The sequence below is a fragment of the Sinohyriopsis cumingii genome, chromosome 9 (genome assembly GCF_028554795.1).
Source record: "Sinohyriopsis cumingii isolate HCF-2022 chromosome 9, ASM2855479v2, whole genome shotgun sequence".
NCBI lineage: Eukaryota > Metazoa > Mollusca > Bivalvia > Unionida > Unionidae > Sinohyriopsis > Sinohyriopsis cumingii.
The window spans coordinates 97,615,687-97,639,894 of record NC_142969.1 but is presented as its reverse complement, the minus strand read 5'-3'; the positions used below and the strand labels follow the sequence as shown (position 1 = coordinate 97,639,894).

At 39.3% G+C, this 24,208-nt stretch overlaps 1 protein-coding gene across 3 annotated transcripts in view; it reads right to left on the bottom strand.

Moving 5' to 3' along the window:
- The window catches only part of LOC149792298 (MAM and LDL-receptor class A domain-containing protein 1-like), an 83,685-nt gene that overhangs the window by 15,956 nt on the left and 43,521 nt on the right, over positions 1–24,208 (bottom strand). For 2 of the 3 annotated variants that reach the window (XM_089970861.1, XM_089970862.1), the window contains exon 1: positions 8,080–8,418. In XM_089970861.1, coding sequence (XP_089826987.1) covers positions 8,080–8,293 — 214 coding nt within the window. In that variant the 5' untranslated portion in view covers positions 8,294–8,418. Of the gene's footprint in view, positions 1–8,079; positions 8,424–8,956; positions 9,089–24,208 lie in introns of those variants that run through there. The other variant, XM_089970863.1, reaches the window with a different exon arrangement.

The following is a 24,208-nucleotide window of genomic DNA, read 5'->3' as shown; positions in this document are numbered from 1 at the left end:
GTTAGTGTCCTTAGAACAGATGATCTTCGATCATGGAGTTATGTCCACCGGAAATGATCAAAGTTTTCACTTCCACTCGTGGCATCGGATACTTGGCGGTCTGGAAAGCGGTACTGTTGAGATTCAGTCTCAAGCGTACATAATCGCCGTTCAGCAAATACCTCCCTTGCAACCATATGTCCAAGTGCAAACGATCCATCAGTTCTAAGCTCTCCTTGTTTATGATTTTCTTTCGTCGCTCTGTAAATCCATAATTTTCTTTCGTTAAGTTTTCATCCTGGCCCGCATCGTCAGGTTCCCATTTAACGCAGGCGTTTAGATGAGTGTCCTTGGCGTCTATTCCGTACGTCAAGAGATTTTCCAGGTAGACACGGTAAGGGTAAGTATCCATGTTGCTACTGACCAGTTTGTTATTCAAGTAAAAATCCACTGAGCTGTAGAAGGAATGCATAAATTGTTGACGGGAGCTATTTTGTCATTTTCGTCTATAGTACCTCCATCCTTATCTAGATCTTTGACTTTGAAGTACAAGTAACTGCTGTTCAGATCGATGTAATCTTCATACTGTCCTGTCGTTTCAAACTCGATAGGAGCTAAATCCGTCAAAGAGGAGACGGGATGAAATTCTACCCATTCTGATTCTTGCATCGTCATCATGGTGGGTGGCATGGCAAACAGATCTAGTTCCGACTTGGAACAGGTGCAAGACTCTCGGTGTATCATTTTTCTCTGTGTGTCATTTTTAATAATCTATATCTCAGACGGTTCTCCTTTTCTTAGTCTTTCTAGCTTTATGAGTGTGAAGCAAAACAGCTTGATTTCCCTGTCGCATGGACGGGAATAATTCAGGTTGTGATGTGAATAATGATATATACATCAGGTAAGAGTTATTGCAATCGAATATGAAAATATTACAACGTCGTGCAGGAGGTTGTATATAAGGGCGAATTTCTATTTGTTACGTTTAAAATCAGCATTCAGATGTATATATAATTTGAAAATCAGTACATATGTTATGTATATTTATTTTAATTGTTGGTTTGTTAGCTTTAAATTTGCTTTATTTCATTACATGCTATTGTAATGTAATAGTGTATGTTGGACTTGATCTTGTGCAAAACTGAGTTAATTTCTGCTGGACCTTACTGAATTTTATATATTTTTTATTTCATTTTATGACAACAACTAATACATAGCTAAATTAGTCTCTGTGTGTATGAACTTAATATCAGGAGTTTTATTCAGGTAAGGAAGAGGGAGTAAATATGTTTATTTGGGTCAGCATTTTGGAATTTCCTAAGTGAATTGTACAGGTGATTGTGTTGTAAGTAGACAACGCTCATTAAATCATTCTAGAAGGTTATTTTCCATTAGGTAATATATTTTTTATAGAAAATGCTAATTTGACCTAAGGTCAAGCAGTGAACTACATAATAATGTAATTGTGAGGACTTGGTCATTCGTGCTTTAACATCTTGCACCTTTAAGTTATGTCATGTTGTGACCAGTTTGGGCTGAATGTATTTTCAATAAAATTATTGAATTCACCCGATTATTTTCTCAGGAAATACAAATGTGTTCTGATAAAATTCTTGGATAGAGACGTTCACTGGAATTTAGAGTGAATTTTAAACTAGAATTATATTTCTGTGATTCAACAAAACACTGTTGACACATCAACACTTTGATAGCTATCGCAGACACGTCATCGTCTGCAGATGCTAGATTTAATCTGGACTTCTACTGAATTATTTTAGTCAGGACTTTAAGTTATTAGGACTTGTGTCTGTAAGACGTGATTATTTTTGGATTTATATCGCAATACCGTAAGTTCTTTTTTTCTCATTTTCACTTTGTATTCTAGGGAAATAAATATATTTGTTAAAGTTTTCTGTGTTGTTGTCATTTACTCTATTCTGTTACTTAAATTTTTAAGAGCATATACGTAATAGAACATTGAGGGCTCGTCGGTTTACGAATTTTGCAAACATATTTCAGAACACTTTATGTCGAAATTTAAATTCCCCTAGTTTCGAAATTGTTATTCACATTTTAGAAATTTGTAGCGAAACAACAAGCTTTTTAGAATGCCATCTAAAGTGGAGATCTTTATTTCAAATCCTACCCTGGAACAGTTAGATTTCTTGAAAAAAAAGATGAATTATTTCAGCTTGCCCGAAAATATGATCTTTCTGAGGTAAAAGCTTCTTCAACGAAGCAGGAAATAACAAATATTTTGGTCCAATATTTGGTAGAAAAGAATGTGTTGGATAAAAGTGCTTTGAATTCGATTAGTAAGTCTGTATACGACCCTAACATAAACGTAAAGGCATTAAAATACATGACGGAATTAGAGTTAAGATAGCTTGAGCTTCGGAAAGATAAAGAGGAAAAGCAAATGCAAATCCAATTAGATAAAGAGGAAAGAGAAAGGAAAATGCTATTGGAGAACGAGGAGAAAGAGAGTGACAAATGCAGTTACAGAAAGAAGAACAAAAATCCTATTGGAGAAAGAGGAGAGAAACAAATGCTGTTACAGAAAGAGGAGAAACTAATGCAGATGCAGATGCAAAAAGAAAATGAAGACAGAAAGTATCAGAGAGCCAGAGAAAAAGAAGAAAGGGAATATCGATTTAGATTAAAAGAATTAGTTCTGGCAAGTGAAAAGCAAATCCCCACTTTACATACAAATTCAAGTTTTGATGTTACTAAGAATATTCGGTTACCGCCCCCTTTTAGAGAAAAAAAGTAGATAAATATTTTGCTCATTTTGAAACCATAATGCAGAAAACTCGAAATAGTCAAGAGAGCATTGGACTCTATTATTATAAAGTGCACGTTTTTTTGGGCAAAGACTGAGACATCATTCTTCCCTGTCAGTACAGCAAAGTGCTGACTATGATCTGGTTAAAGAATGCATCTTAAACGGTTACGATATAGTCCCTGAGGCTTATCGACAAATAAAAAAACTATAAAAAAATAAGCTGGATAAACTGATGTCGAACTTGCAAAAGAAAAATAGCAGTTATTTGATAGAGGTGCTTAGCCAAGAATTGCGTTCATAGTGACGTTAAGACATATCTTGATGAGCATAATGTCGAAACGTTAGAAAATGCTGCTCGTGCTGGTGACGAGTATTGCTTACCTCATAAAGTTTCTTTTGTAAGTAAGTCTTCCACTCAGCAGTCGTTTGGTAGGAATATATTTCAGCCTAATAAAATCCCTTTCAAATATCAATTTGACGCAACTGTAAGAATCTAATTTTCTGATAAGAAGTAATCTTAGTACGTGTACCTATTGCAAGAAGAAAGAACACTTATTTCTGATTGCTACAAACAGAAAAATAAGCTACAGAATCAAGAGAGACCTAATCCAAATGCTCTTATTTCTAAGAGGTCAAGGTCATGGTCAAAAGCAATACATTTGTTGGATCTAATAAACCCCAAGTCAAATTTTATTACGTATAATTAAGGTTAAAGTTTTTTTTGTACTCAGTTTGGCATTCCCAAATCTGTTCAATCTGATCAAGGGTCAACCTTTATGTCTGGAATTTTCCAGCAAGTTATGTACGAACTAGGCATCCAACAACTGAATTGTTCTGCATATCACTCTGAGAGCCAATGAGTATCAGAAAGATTTCAGAAAACTATGAAAAATATGATTCGGTCATATTGTGTTGATCCGGATACAAATTGGGATGAAGGCATTCATTTACTATTTTTTGCTGTTTGATAATCCGTTCAAGAATCTTCAGGATTTAATCCCTTTGAACTAGTTGTTAGATAAAATGTGCGTGGACCACTGAAGTTTTTAAAAGAGGAACTTCTTTCTAATGATGATACCGAAATTAATCTTCTCGATTATGTTTACAGTTTTAAGAATAAGTTGTCAAAGACTTGTGAGGTTGCAAGAACTAATCTGCATTCTACTCAGCCAAAAATGAATTTAAGGTATGATAAAAATACAAAGGACAAGAGGTTTTATCCTGGTGATAGAGTTCTGGCTTTCTTGCCCGTACCAAAAAATTCTCTTGAGGACAAGTATTATGGTCCCTAAACAATTGAAAAGAACGTAAACGATTGCTATTATTCATAAATACTCCAGGGAGGCGAAAACAAAAACAACTTTGCCATATAAATATATTGATAGAGATAGCCAAGTTAATCATGCAATTACCTTAGTTGGAAATGTCCCACACACTGAGGATTTAAACGATGGAATGCAATCGGACTCTATTGACTTTGCAGTAGAAAATCTTCGGAATTCAGAAATTATGAATAATCTGAACCAGAAACTTTACATTTGCAACAACATGAACATAATAAACTAAAACAGTTATTACTTGAATATGAGCACTTATTCCCAGCTGTTACTATAAGAACAAATAAAATCTACCATGACTCTGAATTTATAAATTCCATACTTGTCAAACAATATCCATACATGATGAACCCTCTCAAACAGAGATGCTTGAAGAAAGAAGTTCAGTATTTGCATGAGAAGTACTTCATAGAACCGAATAAAAGTGATTGGAGTATACTTGTTCCGAAACCAAATAATAGTTTCCGCATGTGCACTGATTATATAAAGGTTAACAGTGTGACAAAAATAGATTTATTTCCATTACCAAAATCGATGACTGCATTGATAAAATTGGAAATGCAAAGTATGTCACCAAATTTGACCTTCTGAAAGCACTTTGGCAAATTCCACTGACGGAAAGGGCAAAGAAAGTTTAGGCATTCGTGACTCCAGATGGACTTTATCAATATAAAGTGATGCTTTTTCTGATGAAAGGTTCGTCAAGTATATTTCAACGTTTAATGAACATTATTACGTCTGGTCTAGACAATTATGATGTTTACATCGATCATCATCATCTACAACGACACATGGAAAGAACATTTAGCGACTATCCGGAAATTCCTTGACAGACTTACTGATGCCAATTCAAGAATTAATTTATCCAAAAGTGAGTTCAGACGTGCTTGCTAACATTTCTAGGACTTATTCTTGGATATGGACAAGTTAAGCCTATAGATGCTAAGGTCAAGGCTATCTTTGAATTCCCTGTGCCTATCAGTAAAAAGAACCGATGCGATGTTTGTGCATGGCTGGATATTATTGGAAACTTTGTTCCAATTTTTCTATAATTGCTGAACCCCTGACAAATTTATTGAGCAAGAAGGCCAGGTTTGACTGAAAAATGTCAGGATGATTTTGATTAGTTAAAGGGCACACTTAAGAGTGCACCAGTTCCTACAGCTCCAAATTTCAGTCAATCATTCGTCCTGTCTGTTGATGCAAGTGATGTTGGGGTTTGAGCAGTATTGATTCAAGAAGACAAAAATGGTGTAGATCATCGAGTGTGCAAATTTTTTCAAAGAAATTAAGTAGGCACCAGAGAAATTGTTCTACAATCTAGAAGGAATGTTTGGCTCTGATATTGACATCACAACACTTTGAAGTCTACATTAGTTCAGCTCCTTCTCCGATTATTATGCTTACTGATCACAACCCCCTTACTTTCATCGGCAAGATGAAAAACAAAAATCAGAGATTATTAATGTGGAGTTTGTTGTTTCTGGAATATAATATTGACACCAGGCACATCAAGGGAAAAGGCAATGTAATAGAAGATGCATTTTCGCTTGTATCTAAATATATTATTTCATGTATACTTTATGTCATTCATAAGATTTTGTCTTATGTAATTTTGTACACAACATGTATATTTGACTTGGAGTAAAAAGAGAGCTTTATTGCATAAATCTTTCTTTTTGTTTATGAATGGAACTGTCATGTATTTTTAATTTAATTGTTCTTTAGCGTTAAATTATTTTATTGCATTACATGCTATTGTAATGTAACGTTGTATGCTGGATTGGACCGTGTCCAAAATTAAGTTCATTTCTGTTTGACCTGACTGATTTGTTTATATATTTTTGATTTCAAGAACTAATGCATATCTAAATTATTCTCTATGCATATGAACTTAATTTCAGGATTATTATTCAGGTAAACAAGAAGGAGTAAATATGTTTATTTGAGTCGGGATTTTGGAATTTCCTAAGTGAATTTTACAGGTGATTGTATTGTAAGTAAACATGGCTCATTAGATTATTCTAGAAGGTCATTTTCCAATATGTATTTTTTGTTTAGAAAATGCTAATTGTGACCGGAGGTCAAGTAGAGAACTACATAATAATGTAATTGCGAGGACTCGGTCATTCGTGCTTTAACATCTAGTATCTCAAGTTGTATTATCTTGTGACCAGTTTGGGCTGAATTTTACTTTCTTCAAATTATTGAATTCAAGTGATTATTTTCTCTGGAAATACAAAAGTGTTGTGATAATAATCTTGGATAGAGACATTCAGTGACATTTATACTGAATTAAACTAGAATTATATATATGAAAGGACTAGTGAAACATCAACACTTTAAAAGCTACCACAGACACGTTATTGTCTTCAGTTTTTTATTTCTTCTGGATATCTACTGAATTTTATTTGGGACTTTAAATTACTAGGATTTGTGTCTGATCTAATTTTTATTATTATTTTGGGATTTAATTCGCAAGACGGTAAGTTCATTATTCTCATTTTAGCTTTGTATTCTAGGAAATAAATATATTTGTTAAATTTTACAAAGCTTATTGTCTTTCACTATTGTATATTACTTATTTTAAGTGCATAGACTCGTAAAAATGTATTTAAGTAACAAAAGATTTATTCCTAATTAGATTTGCGATGTGTTTTTACACATAGTGGAATGCATTGTGGATCGTATCGTGATGACATGGCAAAGAAGTTCTGCATTTTTCTCATATCACAGATACTGATTCATACTAATTTATGTTAATAGTATAATATAATTGTTTGGACTGTAACTAGATCTGCCCAGTCTCTCACTCTCTCTCCCTATCCCGCCTTTTTCTCTCTCTCGTCCTCTCTATCCCTCTCCCTGTTTCTCTCTCTATGTTTCTCTCTCTCGTCCTTTGTCTCTCTCTCTCCCTCTCGCTCTCAACCCTCTCTCTCTGTCGGTGTGTCTCTCCCTGACTCTCTCTATTTTTCTCTGTCTCTCTGTCTCTCTCTCTCTCTCTCTCCATATCACATACGATAGCCTAGTTTACGTTTTCTTTCCTTGGACATACATAAATCATATTTGACATTATTTCTACGAAATTCTTCCAATGATTTTTCAATGGTATACATGAAGATATGTTTCCAACCAACTTCTACTGGGAAGAAATAAAAAACCGAAAAAATGGTATATTACAAACCTTTTCTTAAACTAAAGCTGAAAATATGTAACAAAGAGCTTAATAAGGTTATGGGTGAAACTTATTATCACTGATCTATGAGAAATCACTTTTCTAATTAAAAAAAGTTCAGAATAGATCGCAATTATTTCACTTGAGATGATTTTGTGATATTATTGAAAAAATTGTTCGTCGATTTGTGTATGCAATCTTTATCAGTCAAATACATTTATAATAATTTGCTTTTTGTCTCCACTTTTTCTCTAATGTCAGTGAGCAGTCCTGCCATGGAACTGAAAAGGACTGAAACACTCTAATTGTATCAATGTATCTTGATGCACAATAGGCTGTTGTTGATAAACAGTAGACTCTTCTTGTCATAGACTCTTCTTGTCATAGACTCTTCTTGTCATAGACTATTCTTGTCATAGACTCTTCGTCATAACAGGTATTAAACTGCTGACATAACATTAACTTTTCATACTAGAAGAATAAAAGGAAACAGAAAAGGAAGCAGAACATGCGGTCAGAATGTCTAGGACGTTTTGATGGCACATACTCTGAAGAAACTTTGCTTTTGACATCAGATTAAATATAACATTGTCTGTCTGTCTGTCTGTCTCTTTATCTCTCTGTCTGTCTCTCTCTCTCTCTATGTATCTATCTATCTATCTATCTATCTATCTATCTATCTATCTATCTATCTATCTGTCTGTCTGTCTGTCTGTCTGTCTGTCTGTCTATCTATCTATCTATCTATCTATCTATCTATCTATCTATCTATATATCTATATATCAATCTATCTATCTGTTACCGTTGCAATATGCAGTGGTCAGCGAAGTATCATCTAACGAAATATCACCATGATCACCATTTCCTCTGATTGCCTCAAATTCAACGATAATTTCAGGGCCGACATTTAAGTCTACATCTGCCGAAATCCAGTTGTTGCCCTGGTCTCCTGATTTATGCCACACCGGATCTGCAGAATCGCCATTTCTTCTAGTGTACAGAGTTAGGTTCCCCATGTTTTTTTAGACATATGATACCTGAATGAAAGACAGGCTTGCCCTGGACGATAGAGTCCTGTAAGGCTTAGAATGGCTTTGGTACCCTCACGTCCTAATGATGTGTTTATGTGCATGTAGTAATCCTTTGCTGCAACAAGGGAAGAAATTACAGCAAAGTACAAAACAAAAATCATGCTGTTTGCCTCATGTTCCGATCGATAAGTGTTGTGTAGCTTAAATATCTCGAAACGTAGCTTTACTATCCATGTTGGCAACAACTTTAAACTTCGTTCTAGGGTCAACGTTGTCGTAAAATCTCATCACAATAACTTGTATTTTGAAATCGCAACATATTCTCATTTCTGCTAAATTGGAAAATCATCTGACACGTCACAATATTTAAATACTATCTAATCTAATCATACGACTCTTCGCCATGGTCAAGAAATCAATCTAAACAAAGAAATATATGGTTCCTTCCATGTTTGTTTTTTTACAGCTGAAACGGACAATGGAAAGTGCAAAGCAATCAGCAACAAAGCATATTAATCTAAAACAATGAGAGGAAAAAAATATACAACGTTTTAAATAGGATAGGTACACCGTAATATACACATCTCTTTTATTTGACAAAATGACTACAAAGCTGTATCAAATTTAATATAATTTAACAACACCTACCAGACCCGTTTGTATCGTCACTCTGCGAACCATTATGATTGGAGGAGGTAGCTCCATGTGTGCGCTTCCAACGAAAATTTACAGATTTCTTTGTGATCCAATTGCAGAATCCAAAGTCAAAACTGCAGATATCTGGAAATAAAGTCGGAAATCAAGATGATTTGTATTCAGCATAATGGAAACACGAGAATCGTCACCACATAAACGTTGTGTGTGCGTGTATTAGGTTTTAATATGCTGCAGTGGGAGGGCTAGACCTCTAGCTAAATTAAAAATTGTGAAGAGAGTTTTAGCGTGGATCATACCAACTTCATTACTACTGTTTAACAACTCAAAACACCTGATCATTTTCTTACCGACCGCATAAAACCCCAAAATACGGCAGAACAACACAAAAGCTCTCGACCTAAATCTCAAACATATAAACAAAATATCCCAGACCACATTCTTAAATACTGCATTAAACTCAGATTACTCTCACAACTGCTGAAGAAATGACAAAATAGACAAGGCAACCTTCTCAGCGAATGCACAAAAGAAATGAAAACAACAACAACAAACCCAAATTTAACAACATAATATCTCTTTCTCAACTACTGCATAAAGCTCAAATTGCCTAGACAACGTTTTCTAGTGCTGCATAAAACACAAATTACCAGACCAATTTCCGAACTACTCCATCAAACCATACATTACCAAATAACTTTCTCAACAACTCGATAAAACCAAAACTTGTCTGAAAACGTTCTGAACTAGTGTATAAGACACAGTAATCTTCATTAACAGTGGACAAAACATATAACACCAGACAACTTTTTTCAAGTAGTTCATGCAATCAAAACAAAGCAACACACACACACAAAACCCCAAGACTAATTTAGTAAAGTACTAGACAAAAGAGAAATAGACAAATAATTAAATTTCTTCTACCTCTCTCGTTTCATATAGAATATTTGGTACCGTTCATTTCTATGATCATTAACAATTACAGCAATAATATATAAGAAATCTGAATCCTTAAATGTATTGACCCATCTGTATTCTCTATGCCATTTACTGGTTGAACAATGACAGCAGTGTATGGGGGCACCCTTGGGACAATGGGACTGTAATGTTAAAACAGGGTCCCCGTACTCTGGGGACAATGGGAATTTAACATGGGAAATACAGGACCGGTACTCTAGGTACAATGGGAATTGAATATGGTGAGCCTGTCTAGGGACAATGGGAATTGAACATGGTGAGCCTGTCTAGGGACTATGGGAAATGAAGATGGGAGATTTATATAGCACAGACAATAGACAAACACTGATACAACACACTAAAATATTGGGGAGGCAAGAAAAGTCAATTCTTTTCGAGGCATATGAATGACCCTTACATTGACTTCACCAATTATATAATATCCACACACGCAAAGACGCAAAATCATTACCATAATCTACCATCCACATACGCGAAGAAGCAAAATAACATAACCATAATGTACTATCACACACGCTGACAAGCCTAATCAAACACCCAAACTCTACTATCCACACACGCAAACAAGCGGAACAAAACCCAATTTACCATCCACACAGAAGTAAAGTTAAACATCCACACACTGTACTATCCACAGAAACGTACGTGAGGGCTTACAAACCCCAATAATCTACTATCCACACACGCTTAGACGCAAAATCATAACCATAATCTTCTATCCACACACGCGAAGAAGCAAACTTAACCCCAATCTCAACTATCCACACACGCGAAAAGCAAAATCAAACACAAAATCTACTATCCACACAGGCGAAGAAGCAAACCTAAACCCAAACTATTCTATCCATGCACGCAGAGAAGCGGAAGAAAACCCAATTTACCATCCACACAGAAGGAAAGTTAAACAAACACACATTCTACTATCCACACAAACGTACGTGAGTGTTTAGAAACCCTAAAATCTACTATCCACCCACGCGGAGAAGCAAAATCATAACCACAATCTACTATCCACACATGCGAAGAATCAAAAGACATAACCATAATCTACTATTCACACAAACGTACGTGAGTGCTTACAAACCCCAATAATCTACTATCCACGCAAACGTACGTGAGCTCATACGAACACACACACACACACACACACACACACATACACACAAACAAACACACGATCATATCAGTAAAGGAGTGAGTTTTTATATTCACACTCATACGAATTGTTAACTTGAATAGCCTCTTTTCTAGAGTCTTTTGTTTGCCCTGAAAATGGCTGTTTTTTGGAACTTCGGAGGAACTTGGCTAATGCTGGCATCTCCCAGGTCTGGCACCGCACACGCATCGTCTCTTCCAATCCCCATCCCAATTTACCCTTGTGGTTGGGAGTGCAGAGGCTTGATGGGTAGCATCAGCACCCAAATCTTCAACTTCTGGGATAATGAAAACTTTCTTCTGTCTTCTTCTTCTTCTTCTTCTATCCCGCAGTCTAGGATGCTGTCCTTGTCTTTGTTCCCGTTCTCTCTCTAGCTCCTCCTCCCAGTTTTCTCTCTGGTCAACCACTGGTCGTTGTACTGGTTGTGGTTCTTCTTGGCGCTGTTGTTGTGACTGTGGCTTTTGTGCTACCTGCGTCCTCGCCTCAGGTTTCACCTCATACTAAGATCTCATCATAGGGTGAGACAGGATAGGTCTTTTCTTTTCCTCCTCTTCTTTCTTCCTTCTCTGCTGCACCTCTTCTTTCATCTCACCTTCTTTTACAATGGCTTCCGCTGCCAGCTCATTCAGGAGACGCCTGGCGTATTTCAGGTACATTTGGAGTTTCATTAACTTAGCGATTCTGCTACTCATTTTTCGTTCTTCACTAATCAACCGTGGTTGTCAGACTGACGAGTATTTTCCTATAACAACTTGAGGCACGGACGCGAAGGAAAACATCCCAACACGGTGTAGCATCGGAATGCTCAAATAGTTTGATGTGAGGGATAGAGACAAGTCAAAGAGCATGGTTCATGATACCCAAGGCAAAACAAATGCCAAACGCATTCTTTTTCAAAACACAGCATTTGTTTATTCAAATAACTCACAACTAACAATTAACACATTTTTTAACATTAACCATTCAATCAACTAACAGACATTCTTTTTCATTAGCCATCTATTTTGGACAAGGTTGACAGCAATTAAGTTATGATTTCCACTGTTGGAAGTCATTGGGCCATTGATGTACAGTACGCGTTTTTAGCTAGAAACAAAACATAAGCATCATGGTCGCAAAACCATCGATCTACTTTCTCATCGTTTCTTGAAGAATGACGATCAAAATAAGACACTAAATGTTCTAAAGTCTAAAGAATACCCCAGACTACGTTGATGCAGAAAGTACACACAATATTGTCCACACAAAAATGAATCTGTGCCTTATAATTTCACATTATTGAATCGTGTTGTTTGCGCATTTCTTCTCATAAAGTCAATGATATCGTCTTCCAAAGGGGGCAATCTATACGAATCCAAATATTACACACATCCTTTTTGAGGAAAGTAGACGGTTACCCAGTGGGTTCATGGGAGATGACTATCATCCGTGTTGATCACATAAGCTTGATGGTCTTGAGGTTTGCGATGAGGTAGTTCATCTTTAGCGTACACGACAGGATTCCAAGAAGCAGTGTACGCGCTGTGGTTCAAAAGGTAATGCAGTTCCTAGGTATCCAAGTTTGTCTGGTTTTCTTTTTCTTGTTTTTCTTCACATGTTATAATAAGTGATCAATTCGATCCTGACTTTCTCTTTGAATTTGTCTGACAAGTAAACGTTTCTTCGTTTTGTCTCTGCACTCTGATACAATAGGGCTTCGATGTAATAGATCTCTTGAGTCGTTAATGGACGACAGGAATGTTCACGCAAGCCATTATACCACCGATGAACAAGTCTTCTTCCGAGACGAGACTCCAAACTTCGTCCAGGTATTCGTCCAATTTTTCTGCTTGACTGGAATGACCGTCTTGACATCCATAGCAATCTTTCTTGATCCATTCCGTAATTGTTTCTGCCAGGTATGTAGCAAAGCAGGAGACTAAATGCTGTTCTTGTTGTGGCCATCGGCAATTTATCACGATGTCCATTTGTTTTTGTCTTGGGATTTTTCTTCTATGGACTCCTCATATTCCATGTCCAAAGTTTCTCCACTATGTAAAGAGGGATAACAGTCTTCCATGGCTTCTAATAGTCTAGAATGACTTCTCTCAAACTGTTGATTTCTATCGTATTGTCAAATTCTGCATAAAGGATGATGTTCACTGTGTTATCTGTGGGTAGTGAATTCGCAAACTGAAGTTCCACACGAATCTGACCGGATTTTATACGGTGAAAATGTCCCTCATCGCTGCCTTGGTCTGGAGTGAAATCAAAACCCCACAAAGCATAGCCTCCTGCATAATCATCGTACGAAATACCGTGATTGGTGTTAGTCCCTAACTGTCCGGTGGCTTCGTACAGGGACAAGTACGATATCAAATAATTCCTGTCACCAAACTTAGGCTCGAAGGGTCTGGTACACAGTGTCTTGCCATCACGACTGACTTCGATTTTGGCTACGTTGTAATGTTGAAACTGGAAAGGGTTTTCGTTGTGTAAGTCCATTGAAGAGTGAATTCCTGACGATGCTAATGATCAAACGTTTGGGTAATTGTCCTTGGAACAGATGATCGCTGTCCAGCAATAATATTGAAAGTTTTCACTTCCACTCTTCGTATCGGATACTTGGCGGTCGTTCTGCTCAAAGTGTGACTGATATCATTTCCCACTATAGGTAACACTTCCACACGACGCACGCAGAGCCTGCCTTCTTGGATGATAGTTTTGTGTTAGTCGGCATAGAAAATGGAAAGCTGCACTGCTACGATTTAGTCTCAGGCGGATATTCACTCCGTCTAGCAAATACTTTTATTGAAACCACATATCCAAATGCAAACTATCCAACAGTTCTAATCTACGTCCTTGCATAATTTTCTTACGACAGTCATTAAACCCCACATTGTGAGAATCGTCATCTGCTGTCAGGACTGTGTCGTTAAACGTGTTCTCACCCGCTGTGTCAGGTTTCCATACCACGCAAGCATCCAGATGAGTATTCTTGGCTTCTTTTCCGTACTTCAAGAGATTTTCCAGGTACGCTCGATAAGGGAAAGTATCCATGCTGCTGCTGACCAGTTTGTTATTCAAGCACAAGTCCACTTCGCTGAACAAGAAATGCATGAAATTGTTGACAGGAGCTACTCTAGCATCGGCTCCTGGATTAGTGTTGTCCGTTTTGATTACTTTGACTTTCAACTACAGGTAACTGCTATTCAGATCAATGTAATCATCGGACTGACTTTTGATATCAAACTCAATGGGAGCTGAATCCATCAAAGATGAGACGAGATGAAATTCGACCTACTGGGACTCTTACATCGTCATCATGGTGGGTGGCATGGCAAACAGATATAGTTCCGACTTGGAACAGAGCAAGACTCTCGGTGAATCATTTTTCTGTTTCTAAATAATTTAATAATCAAAAACGTCTAAGTCTCGAGTAGTTCTTCTTTTCTTAGTCTTTCTAGCTTTAGGTGTATGAAGTCTTGTGAAGGCGTGTTTTCTTCGTCGTCATTTTCTACCGTGTCTTTGCTGTGGAGTCAGGGAAGCGGGAATGCCTGACTCAGTAGAGTTCATGGCATTTATAGGAGTTTCTCGTCGACCCAAAATGTCTTTGCTTGTTTGCAACAAGACATGTTTGTCTGCTCTCAAGAAAATTTTTTAGGGTTTTGTTTGTCAATGATGACATTTTGGTGAAATTCTTTGCCTTGCGTCAGTGCGGCATCTTTCAAGGCGTGCAATCCTGGTGTCACCATCGGTTTCAACACCGGAGCCACTGAACGAAAAGCTGATTTCAGCATATCTCATAAACCGTTTCCTCGCTGTCGAGCATCGCCTGGGTACACTGGATACATGAGTTACGAATCGTTAGAGAACCGTTTTCGAAAATGGAGTTTCACCGTGACGTTTCCACCTACCTCGTCAATGACCGTGGCAGAATCCACTTTGAAAGGAATGACACGCAGTAACGGTACGGAGGTGTGTCCCACCACATTGTACTCCACCACATCGGAATACACAAAGTTCAAATTCAGTCCTTGGGTCATTTCTACTGGGGAAGGAAATAACTTGGTAAATAAATCGCTGTCGGAAATGACTGATAATTCGCCTTTTTCCTCTAGTTTCTATATCATTTCCATGTCCCCGCCCATGATGTCAAACAATTCAGGACAAAATAAAATAGACATCATTTTACCCCTCTAAAATTTCACCACGAAGCAACGAGCTACTTTGTGGCACTCAAGAGTGACACATTTTGTGACATTCTCCAAAACTTTAACTAAAAACACGACATTAAACCTGGATGCAATGGTGCTCACCAAATGTTGACCACTAAAATGATAGCCTGGGGGAATGATCAAGTGTTAGGTCCACCTTTGAGTTTGATCATTATATGTTTTATTCTCATTCTCATATGTTAAATTATTCAAGTACTTTAGTACTGGCTTGTCACGAACTTCGACCCTAAAAAAAAGTTGATTTGGAAGCGCATTGAGAACTTGGGTTGGGTGAATGATTTCCACTAAAGCCACTTCCCTATAGGCTTCGTGATCTAATTGGATAGCCTGATGTAATTTGCTGTGTAACAGTAGAAAGTGTTGTTGGGAAAGGCCTCCATTGAACTGTCACTGGGTATTGTTAAGTAAAATTGGTTATGGTGGCTCACAATTCCAGAGTTCTGTAGCTGTCCGGGGGGTTACTGGAAGTCAGAGGAGTGTCTACGCCCAAAATGGTGTTGTTGTTGTTGGAGTTGTGACTGGCACTGGACAAAAGAGTCCGTTATTCCCGTTCGAGGAGAATTTCAAGGATGGATTGGGAAGAAGGTAACCGATAAAACTGCTCAATAAAATGGTCCACAATTAATTCTCTCCTTGTTGCTAACTCAAATTGGCGATGTCTGCACCGATGACACAATATACCGCAAAGATTTGGCAGAAAAAGACAATTTGCGTTTTAGGCACACGTTTTCCAAACCACACCCAGAAGGGTTGTTTCTGTAAATCTTGCAGAGAAGAACTGGGTGAAGGAGTGGTCACTGTAGTGGTAGCGTCAGTTGAGGCTGTGTGAAGCGGCATTAAAGTCACTTTATTTTATAATCGATGACTTGCGAAGCGTCGATCCAGAATCAAAACTGGGCGGATATCCTTTCCAACGCTCTTTGACTTCTTTGACACGTCGTTATCCCACTTTAGGGCTTCTGCGTTCGAGAATGCTTTCGATGTTGTACAAGTCGTCTTCTTGTTTGGTGGCACGTTGTAACTCATGCAAGTAAAACGTTCCTTTTAACACTTCTCCGTTCATATCTTCCAATTTATAGACGTCAGGATGACGGTTCTGCACTCGTCCAGTGAAACGAAACAATTCGGTGGTCCAGTTAGGTAAGTAACCTTTGTCAAAATTGCGTTTGGTTTTGCCAATGCGCACCCAATCTCATACAGCTAACACTTCACTTTTATTCTGGACAGCCACCGGCTGGGACGTACCAAGCCGGTGGTCAGAAACCAGCACTTCGTTGTCGGGAGTCACATCTTGCGGGGCACGTCCAATGCTTCGATGGTAAGATTGAATGTACGCTTGAACCAGGTGCGGTAAGATGTCAATGTAATTGAGAGTGTGGTGATGCGAAAAATATTTCCACATGCGTTCTTTCAAAGTGCGATGAAAAACGTCCCACGATGCTAGCTTTGGTTTCGGGATTCTCGGTGGTTAAAAGATGAATGTCACGTTTCTTTAATTTGTTTTGGAAAGCATGGTTCAGAAATTCGGTGCCTTTGTCTGTTTTTCATTGAACAGGGTGACGACTGTTTTGTTTCAACACCCGTTGCGGGGCTCGCACTAACTCGCTGCTCGATTTGGAAGTCAATGGCACGACCCAGGCAAATTTGGAAAAGACGTCGCTGACACAAAACAAATATTTGTAGCCACGAGTGTAAGTGGCCAAATGAGAGACATCGGCTAAATCGGCTTGCCATTGACGATCGATGACTTCCACTTGGGTGCGATTTCTGGAAAACTTTCGTCGAATGGGTTTGTGTAAAGTGTAAGTAGTTTGGTCTCGTAACCATAGTAGTACTTGAGGCAAACGGAGACTTTTCAGCTGGGTTTTCGCACCACGATACAATTTCTGAACTCCTCAGTAACCTGCAGGATGGGATGGATCGTAGTAAATGATGGCTAACACCTTCTCCATTATTTTTTGTTTGTTAATAAGTCACCTACACGTCTCTGATGCTACTTTGGACGGGGTGAAAGGTTGGCTTGGAAACGGATTTACGTGTCCGATGGGCCACCGGAGTAGAAGTCGAAGCTGGTGGTGGAGGTAGTAAAGGAATGGCTTTGGTCTTCTTTTCTTATTTTTACTTCTGGTTTCCCTTCTTTCTTTTCACTTCTGTCGAAGGAGGAGTGGACATCATCTTTTTAACCCAAGCTTTCAATTCTTCTTGTTGAGGTGTGGGGAAAGGGGTCAACAAGGACGCTGCAATCCTGCTAGAAATGGGAGCTGCTGACGGTGTTTGAAAAACTTCTCGTATCTCTTCCTCCTTAGGCTTTCTTAGGGAAGCATCTCTCATAACCACTGGGGATGGTAGTGGTGGTGTGGGGAATGAACGTTTCATCAAGGTCTTAAAATCTATCAGAGTGAGTAGAGCTGTTTTGTCTAAATCTTTCTGGTGAGAGAGTTGCAGTAGTTGCAAGAGTTGACCGTACTTTTGCGATTTTTCTGTTTCGGACAAGTAGTGGAGATCCATCAACGACTGCAATTTGTGTTGTAACTGGGACATCTCGCTCAAATTGGGATTGGGAAGCAAATGCAGGGTTAGTTGTTCTTGCCAACGATGGTATTCCATCCATCGTTTGTAAGGCACTAAAGCTAGTTTTTGTCCTTCCATTCGATGTCAAGGGTCACGTCTGAGATCTTGGGACTCCAGAGGTTCTTTTTTATCTTGCTCCCACGAGACCCCCCAACATGGTTCCCAATACGCCTTTCAGCACGGGTCTTAACAATAGAAGCAAAATTCTTCCACGTTGGACCAACATCTTCTTCTTTTGACGAATGGGGATCTTCTATTGAACCATTTTGCGACGAACGTGACGATTTTTGCCTAAGCATTGTTTCTGGTGTTCCGACAAAGGTATCATGCCTTTCAAAACGTTCAAACAACTTTCGCACACGGTATAGATGACATCTTTGGAGGCCGTTTGAATCAGTTTTTGTCGTAGTGGTGGAGAAGCTTTGGACAGGACAGACAACATGTCCCCATGTTTGACTAAACGAGGAGGCAGTCCTTTCCTTTTCTTTCCTTTGGGTTTAGAAGAGGGATGTTTTCTGTGTGGTGACATCTTTGCTTGTTGGTTCCGGGACATTCACCAAAAATACACTAACGTCGATGACTTAGCACACGCCATTTTATCTTTTATTTTGACTATATCTTCGTGATAAAGGTGGTCAATGTGTTTTCCAAAATTTCCAAGGAATCCTCTCCTTTGGTGACTTCTCTTTTTCTTTGGACGACTGTGTAACGTCGATGCTTGGGTAAGCGCTTTGTCGGATGACGAGACTGTCTTTGTCTCTTTCCTTTTTGGACAGGAGAATGACGATAGTGGCGGTGTGACTTCTTTGTGGTGAAATCTTTGGGTCTTCAGAAGCACAAAAACACTGATATCCATGCTTTGTCTCAGACCTTTTTTATACTGGAACACGGCGCCACTGATTATCTTTACGTCGTATCTACTTGATGACGGGCATCACGCCTCGTGGAGGGGTTCGCAACGGACTAAATCCAGGTAGTTCTTGATTGGACAAATCCAGTCAACTGTGTAACATGCCCGTTCTCTCTTAGACTTTGATTTTGGGAGCAGGTACTTTGTGAGTAGCTGCCACTGCTGCTAAAGAGGAGGAGGGTGTCACCACTGGAGAAGTTCTTGAAGACATGGGATTCCAAGGTGTCATCAACGGAAAAGTGGATGAACCTGAGGCTACCGGAGACGTGGTCACCATCGTTGCAGGTCGTGGTTTGCGAATGTAAGGTTGCGTCCTGGCCACAGAGCTTCTCTTGCAGATAAAAGCTGTTTTCTGTGGGCTTTACTTTCTCTAGGGTTGTAACCTGGTCTTGACACCGCTGCTCTTTTTCTTCTTGGGGTTTCGTTTGGCTTTTTTGGGAGTGGCTTATTTCTTGGGGAGAACTTTGGGGGCATTAGGATCCCATTTTAAGAGGGAGCGAATGATGACACCTCCTAGAGTACTGCTCCCTCAGGTTTCAAAATGATTTGCTTTTTAGTTTGAGTGTCGATGCGGGGATCGGCCAGTTGGGTCAAGGCTACTTTGTTATTATAAAAAAGCGTTTGGTTTGATGAGGAATCTGAATGATGCCTTGCAGTAATTGACGTGCTGTCACCGTAAATAATCATAAGACTTCTTTGAGAATGGCTTCTAAGACATAAGCACGTATTTGTGGATTTATTTCGCGAATGGTGCCATACAAGGCACGAATCAATTTGACGGGAAGATGAGGCTGAAGGGAATACATATTGACGCTGTTTGAGACAGACGAAAGTGTCCGAGCTTTTTTAGTTTTTTTCTAGTTAAGTCGAAGACGGAGACATGTACAGGACAGGCCGCTCGTCTTGACACCAGTAGTGAAACAAATGGTAAGAAATCGCAAATAATCGGGAGCAGTGGGTTTCAAATCGACGAGAAAATAGGCGTGTGAAGTTTGAGTGGAATCGTCGTACGCCTGAGTTAGCCAAGGCGTTCCTAACTGTTTGGCTGAGACAAGCACTTGCGATTTACCTCTAGGGCTTTTAAACAAGACCACGTAATGAACATTGAGACTGATGGTGCGATGTGCTTTACTTTGTTGAAACAAATTTTGAGTGATGTAAATGACACTGGCATTACGATGATGCCTTTTGCGCGTAAACCAAAGTTTAATTTCTTCTTCGTCTTCTAACATGTCGTCGAAAATGACCAAATGGGTTTGACGTAGGTCAGACACGATTCCGTCGTCTTCGTTAGGAATGCCTTCCACAAACACGACGGAATCGCCTTGACATTCTTCTCTCGCAAGAGGCTGTACGCCGATTGCCATTCTTTGTAACACCGCAGGATTCGTTGAGGTGGACAATCAATCAAATGATGTTTACGTTCTATCAAACGTTTGACAAATTCAGTTTTGGTGAACCGCTAGGTCCAGCAATGAGCATGTTAAAGGGATTGCGAAGATACAAAGTCTTCCAACTGGCACGATCTAAGTGTTCGTCGATTACTTTGAAAGCGGAGGAAGAGGGAACAGAGCCAGTAGAGGTAGCCATAGTGTCAGGAATGTCACTTGTGACACGAAAACAGACAAGACAAGAGTTTTTATTCTTTTTTTTTCAAGACACGTTTATTGATGTTTCAAAAAAAACCCCACGAAATAATAAAATATACAAAAGCCAAAGGTTTAAGTACAACGATAAAATGCACATTAAAACGATCATTAGTGGAATAGAAACAAGTCTCTGTACAACATATTTTGTGTAATGTTCTTACAGGTTCTAGAGGGGGTAATGTCACATAATTGTCATCCCGAAAGGGTCTTTCTGGAATGTCCTTGACAGTCCTGTCCTCGGTGACGGGTTCCTCTGGTACTGTCACCAACACAGGTTGAGAAGTGACTTTTTCCTTGGACGTTGGAAGGAAGGATCCCAACTCTCGAGCATACTGGGCCACTTCTTGGGTCCAAGCCTCAAAACCCAATTTTTTCCAGTCACGTACATCTGTCCATTGGGGGTGTAAGTCACACATCGACATACACCTCTTCGGTACCCAAAAGTTGACGAATCTTTTTTCCCGTAGAGATCGAGAAGTATCCAGATGAAAACGCAAGGCTTTGAGCAAAACGAGCCACTCGTGACCATTTAAAGGCACCACTTTCATGTTTGATTGAGTGGTAAGTACTGTTTGTAAAGAGTCCACAAGGAATCGGCTGGTAAACGAAATCCTAGAAATGAAGTCACTAAGACACACACCACACGTCGGCCCAAATTGAATAGATACAGTTGTCGTACTAAGTGTTGGCAATCTTCCACGGTTTGAAAATGGTCATTGAGTTCCTTCCGCGGAATCTGTTGAATCACTTTTGATAAAAGCCGTGGCATGGCAGCCTGTTTTTATGCCCTCTTTTCTTCAGAAGCAATAAATGTACTTTCTGCACAGAGATGATTTTATCTAGTAGCGAATCTAAAAGGTTCAATCACTAACCTACAGATCACAGTTCGTTCAGAAATTTCCTCTTCCACAAAGATGACGTTGCGTAAAAGATTTTTGTAATAATCCAACTCTTCTACGTCAATTCGTTGCAGTAGGTTCATCTCGAAGTAACGAAAATCATCAACACATCGATCCTTCTCGTCCTTGAAGCGTTTAACAAGGTCTGACCACTGGAACACTTTATCATGAATCAGTCCTCTTATATCAGTCAGGTCCCAATGGTTTAAACACCGTTGACCTAACGGATGCAATTGTTTTTTACGCTTCACTTGAATTTTGACCAGTTCGCGGTAAATCCTTTATCTCAACTCCTCAGGCAAGCCCAGAATGTTCTCTGGTCAAGTATCCATGATCATAGGAGTCAGTATTATTGTCTTTACAATATTCTCCTAGAGCGAAAGTAATCAACATAGTGATTAATTTCTGGCCACTGCCCAGGGTAACGATCAATAATGCCACTGAAATCTTCTAATGTAAACGGTCTAAAGTAGAATAATAGGGTGAACTCACACTTGATCCAGAAAAATCTAATCCGTTTGTTGACTTCTTTCACTTTCCTCTTGTGAATTTCTCGTCACAAAAGTTCTACCGTCACCCATTGAGTAATCGCGATGGCAAGTACTGCCAAACGTCCTTGTAGATCTTCTCTTGCAGTTCTTTTGGTAATGATTGAATATCATTTTTTAAATGGGGTTTAAATACTGGTCTCAGTGGTGTCCAACGTTTGACTCCTAGCACATTTGGTTTCTTAAACAACATGGTAGGTTACTTCCATGATTCGACCCCACTAAAGGTAGGTAGTGACAGTTCGGAGACCACCGAGCATGTTTCAGTTAGATGAATCTTGTTGTTCCCAGTGGTAAAGTGACACACCGCAACTGATACACTTAACTTAATCCCCTTCGCCCAAGTAGAAAAATCCAGCTTTGGCTAATTTTCGGGGGTCGGTCCTCCCAGATGTTTATTCCATTTTAGTTTGAACGATTGCAAACGATTTTCAGAGTTGCAGTATTCAGGCAAACGCACAGGAAACGAATATTCGTCTTTCACAGGGTCGTTTCGATGAGGGTAGGGTGACATATACAACAGTTTGCTCAGGGCTGGATGACATCCGAAGGGTGGTAGCCGTGAAGGTTGCCATCCACATTCACAATGAAACCAGTAAAGAGTCCACGATGAGGATTAGCATCGCTTTCACATCCGTCAGGATTGACACGCTCAGCATCACTTTCTATGATAGGAGTAGTGGTAGTGGTAGTAGTGAAAACAAAATTCCCATGATGCTTTACTGCATCGCTCTCAACGCAAGGCACAGCATCGCATTCCACTTGATAATCACCGAACTTGAATTATGCCTGTCTGAACTTGTTTTATGTTTCTCTGAAAGTATTCATCTTGTTCGTTTGGTCTTGGTAGTCACAATCACCTATCCATCTTGCACATTGTCCCTTTTTATATGCTGACTAATATCTATTTGACCGTACGGCAAAGTGAAGTGGTTGGGAAGTCGCACTCTCTTCTGCTACACAGATTGATAGACTTTTTCCAAGGGTCGACTGACGATTTGGTGAGTGGGTAAACGTACAATCTTGTTCGGTTGGTAGGTGGTCACTTTAAAGTTTACATCCTCTCCAGACTGCAAGGCTTCTTTCAATACCCCAAAATTCACCACTTGACTAGTGCAATAATTGAGAGTCAATCCTTTCACTTAACACTCAGTGTGCACTTCTCCTTCTTTGTCCCGGTATTTGCAGCCGTAATCTTTAGGACTGCCACTTGCAAAACTTAGAATTTTGTCGTCGGGGTGCTCGTCTGTCCAGGCTCCTAAACGGTCCACATCGATGTTAGGGTGATGTTGACCCGGGCGATCGATGTAAATGCAACTGTGTCAAAGCATAGCACACGATCCCCTAACAGTTCTAAAGCTTCTTACAATTTTAAGCGAGCATGGGCTGTCACGTAAGAAGCAATGATGACATTTCCAAATTCGGTCCAGATCTTCTTCGCAATTGACCTCCACGTGTTTCATGTATTTGGTTTTGTTGTGAATCATCTTGAAGTAGCGAGAAGGTTCTGTCAAATATTCCGTCTTGGGTAAACACGGTCATTGTCGCATTTTGCCCCACAAACAATTTAACATCACTTTGACAAACGATCGCCTGCCTTTGTTTTCCTCGATGTGGTCCTAAGTGATGCCTTCCTGCTCCCAGTATTTATCTTTGAATGTCTTTTCATATTCGGGAGTATGACACCAGGAAGATTGCCACTGGCTTCTTGTTTCAGTTTCAAAAAGACATCCACGTAGTCTGCGAAAATGCCTTTCTGAGTCTCGTCGCCCTTGTGGCATTTCTGTGTCTAGGGAAAGTGGTAAATTTCGTACACTTCTAACAGTTGGTATCCCATGTCCAGAGTTTGAACAATTACACGATAACCCACGTTCCCGTCAAGGCGCGTTCTTCCTGGATGTGCTGACAAGGCTGGTCATGGTTGCACGTTTAGGCACAAGTACGGCACAGGGGAAACATCAGTTTTCCTTGGCAATGGTGAGGTAAAACGGGATGGTACAAGTCGGTGGGAGGCAAGACTTTGCACTTGATAAAGCCTTCGTATTCTCGAATGTGGTCCAGGTCGATGTGTTCAGTCAACAATTGCGGGTGCCCTGCAGGAAAGCGACACTATTTGCACACGTAAGGATACAGCGAGCACAAGTCCAATTATTTGATTTCTTCTCCTTTCTGTTCGTTATCATGGTACATCAAACAGGTGGCATTTGTCCTTCCTCCGTACAAACTGTCCATCGGGTTAAGGGGGTCCATCAACTTGTAACTTTCTACGATACGTTGAAACTCGGGATAGGTTTTCAAACGACAATCGTATTCGTGTT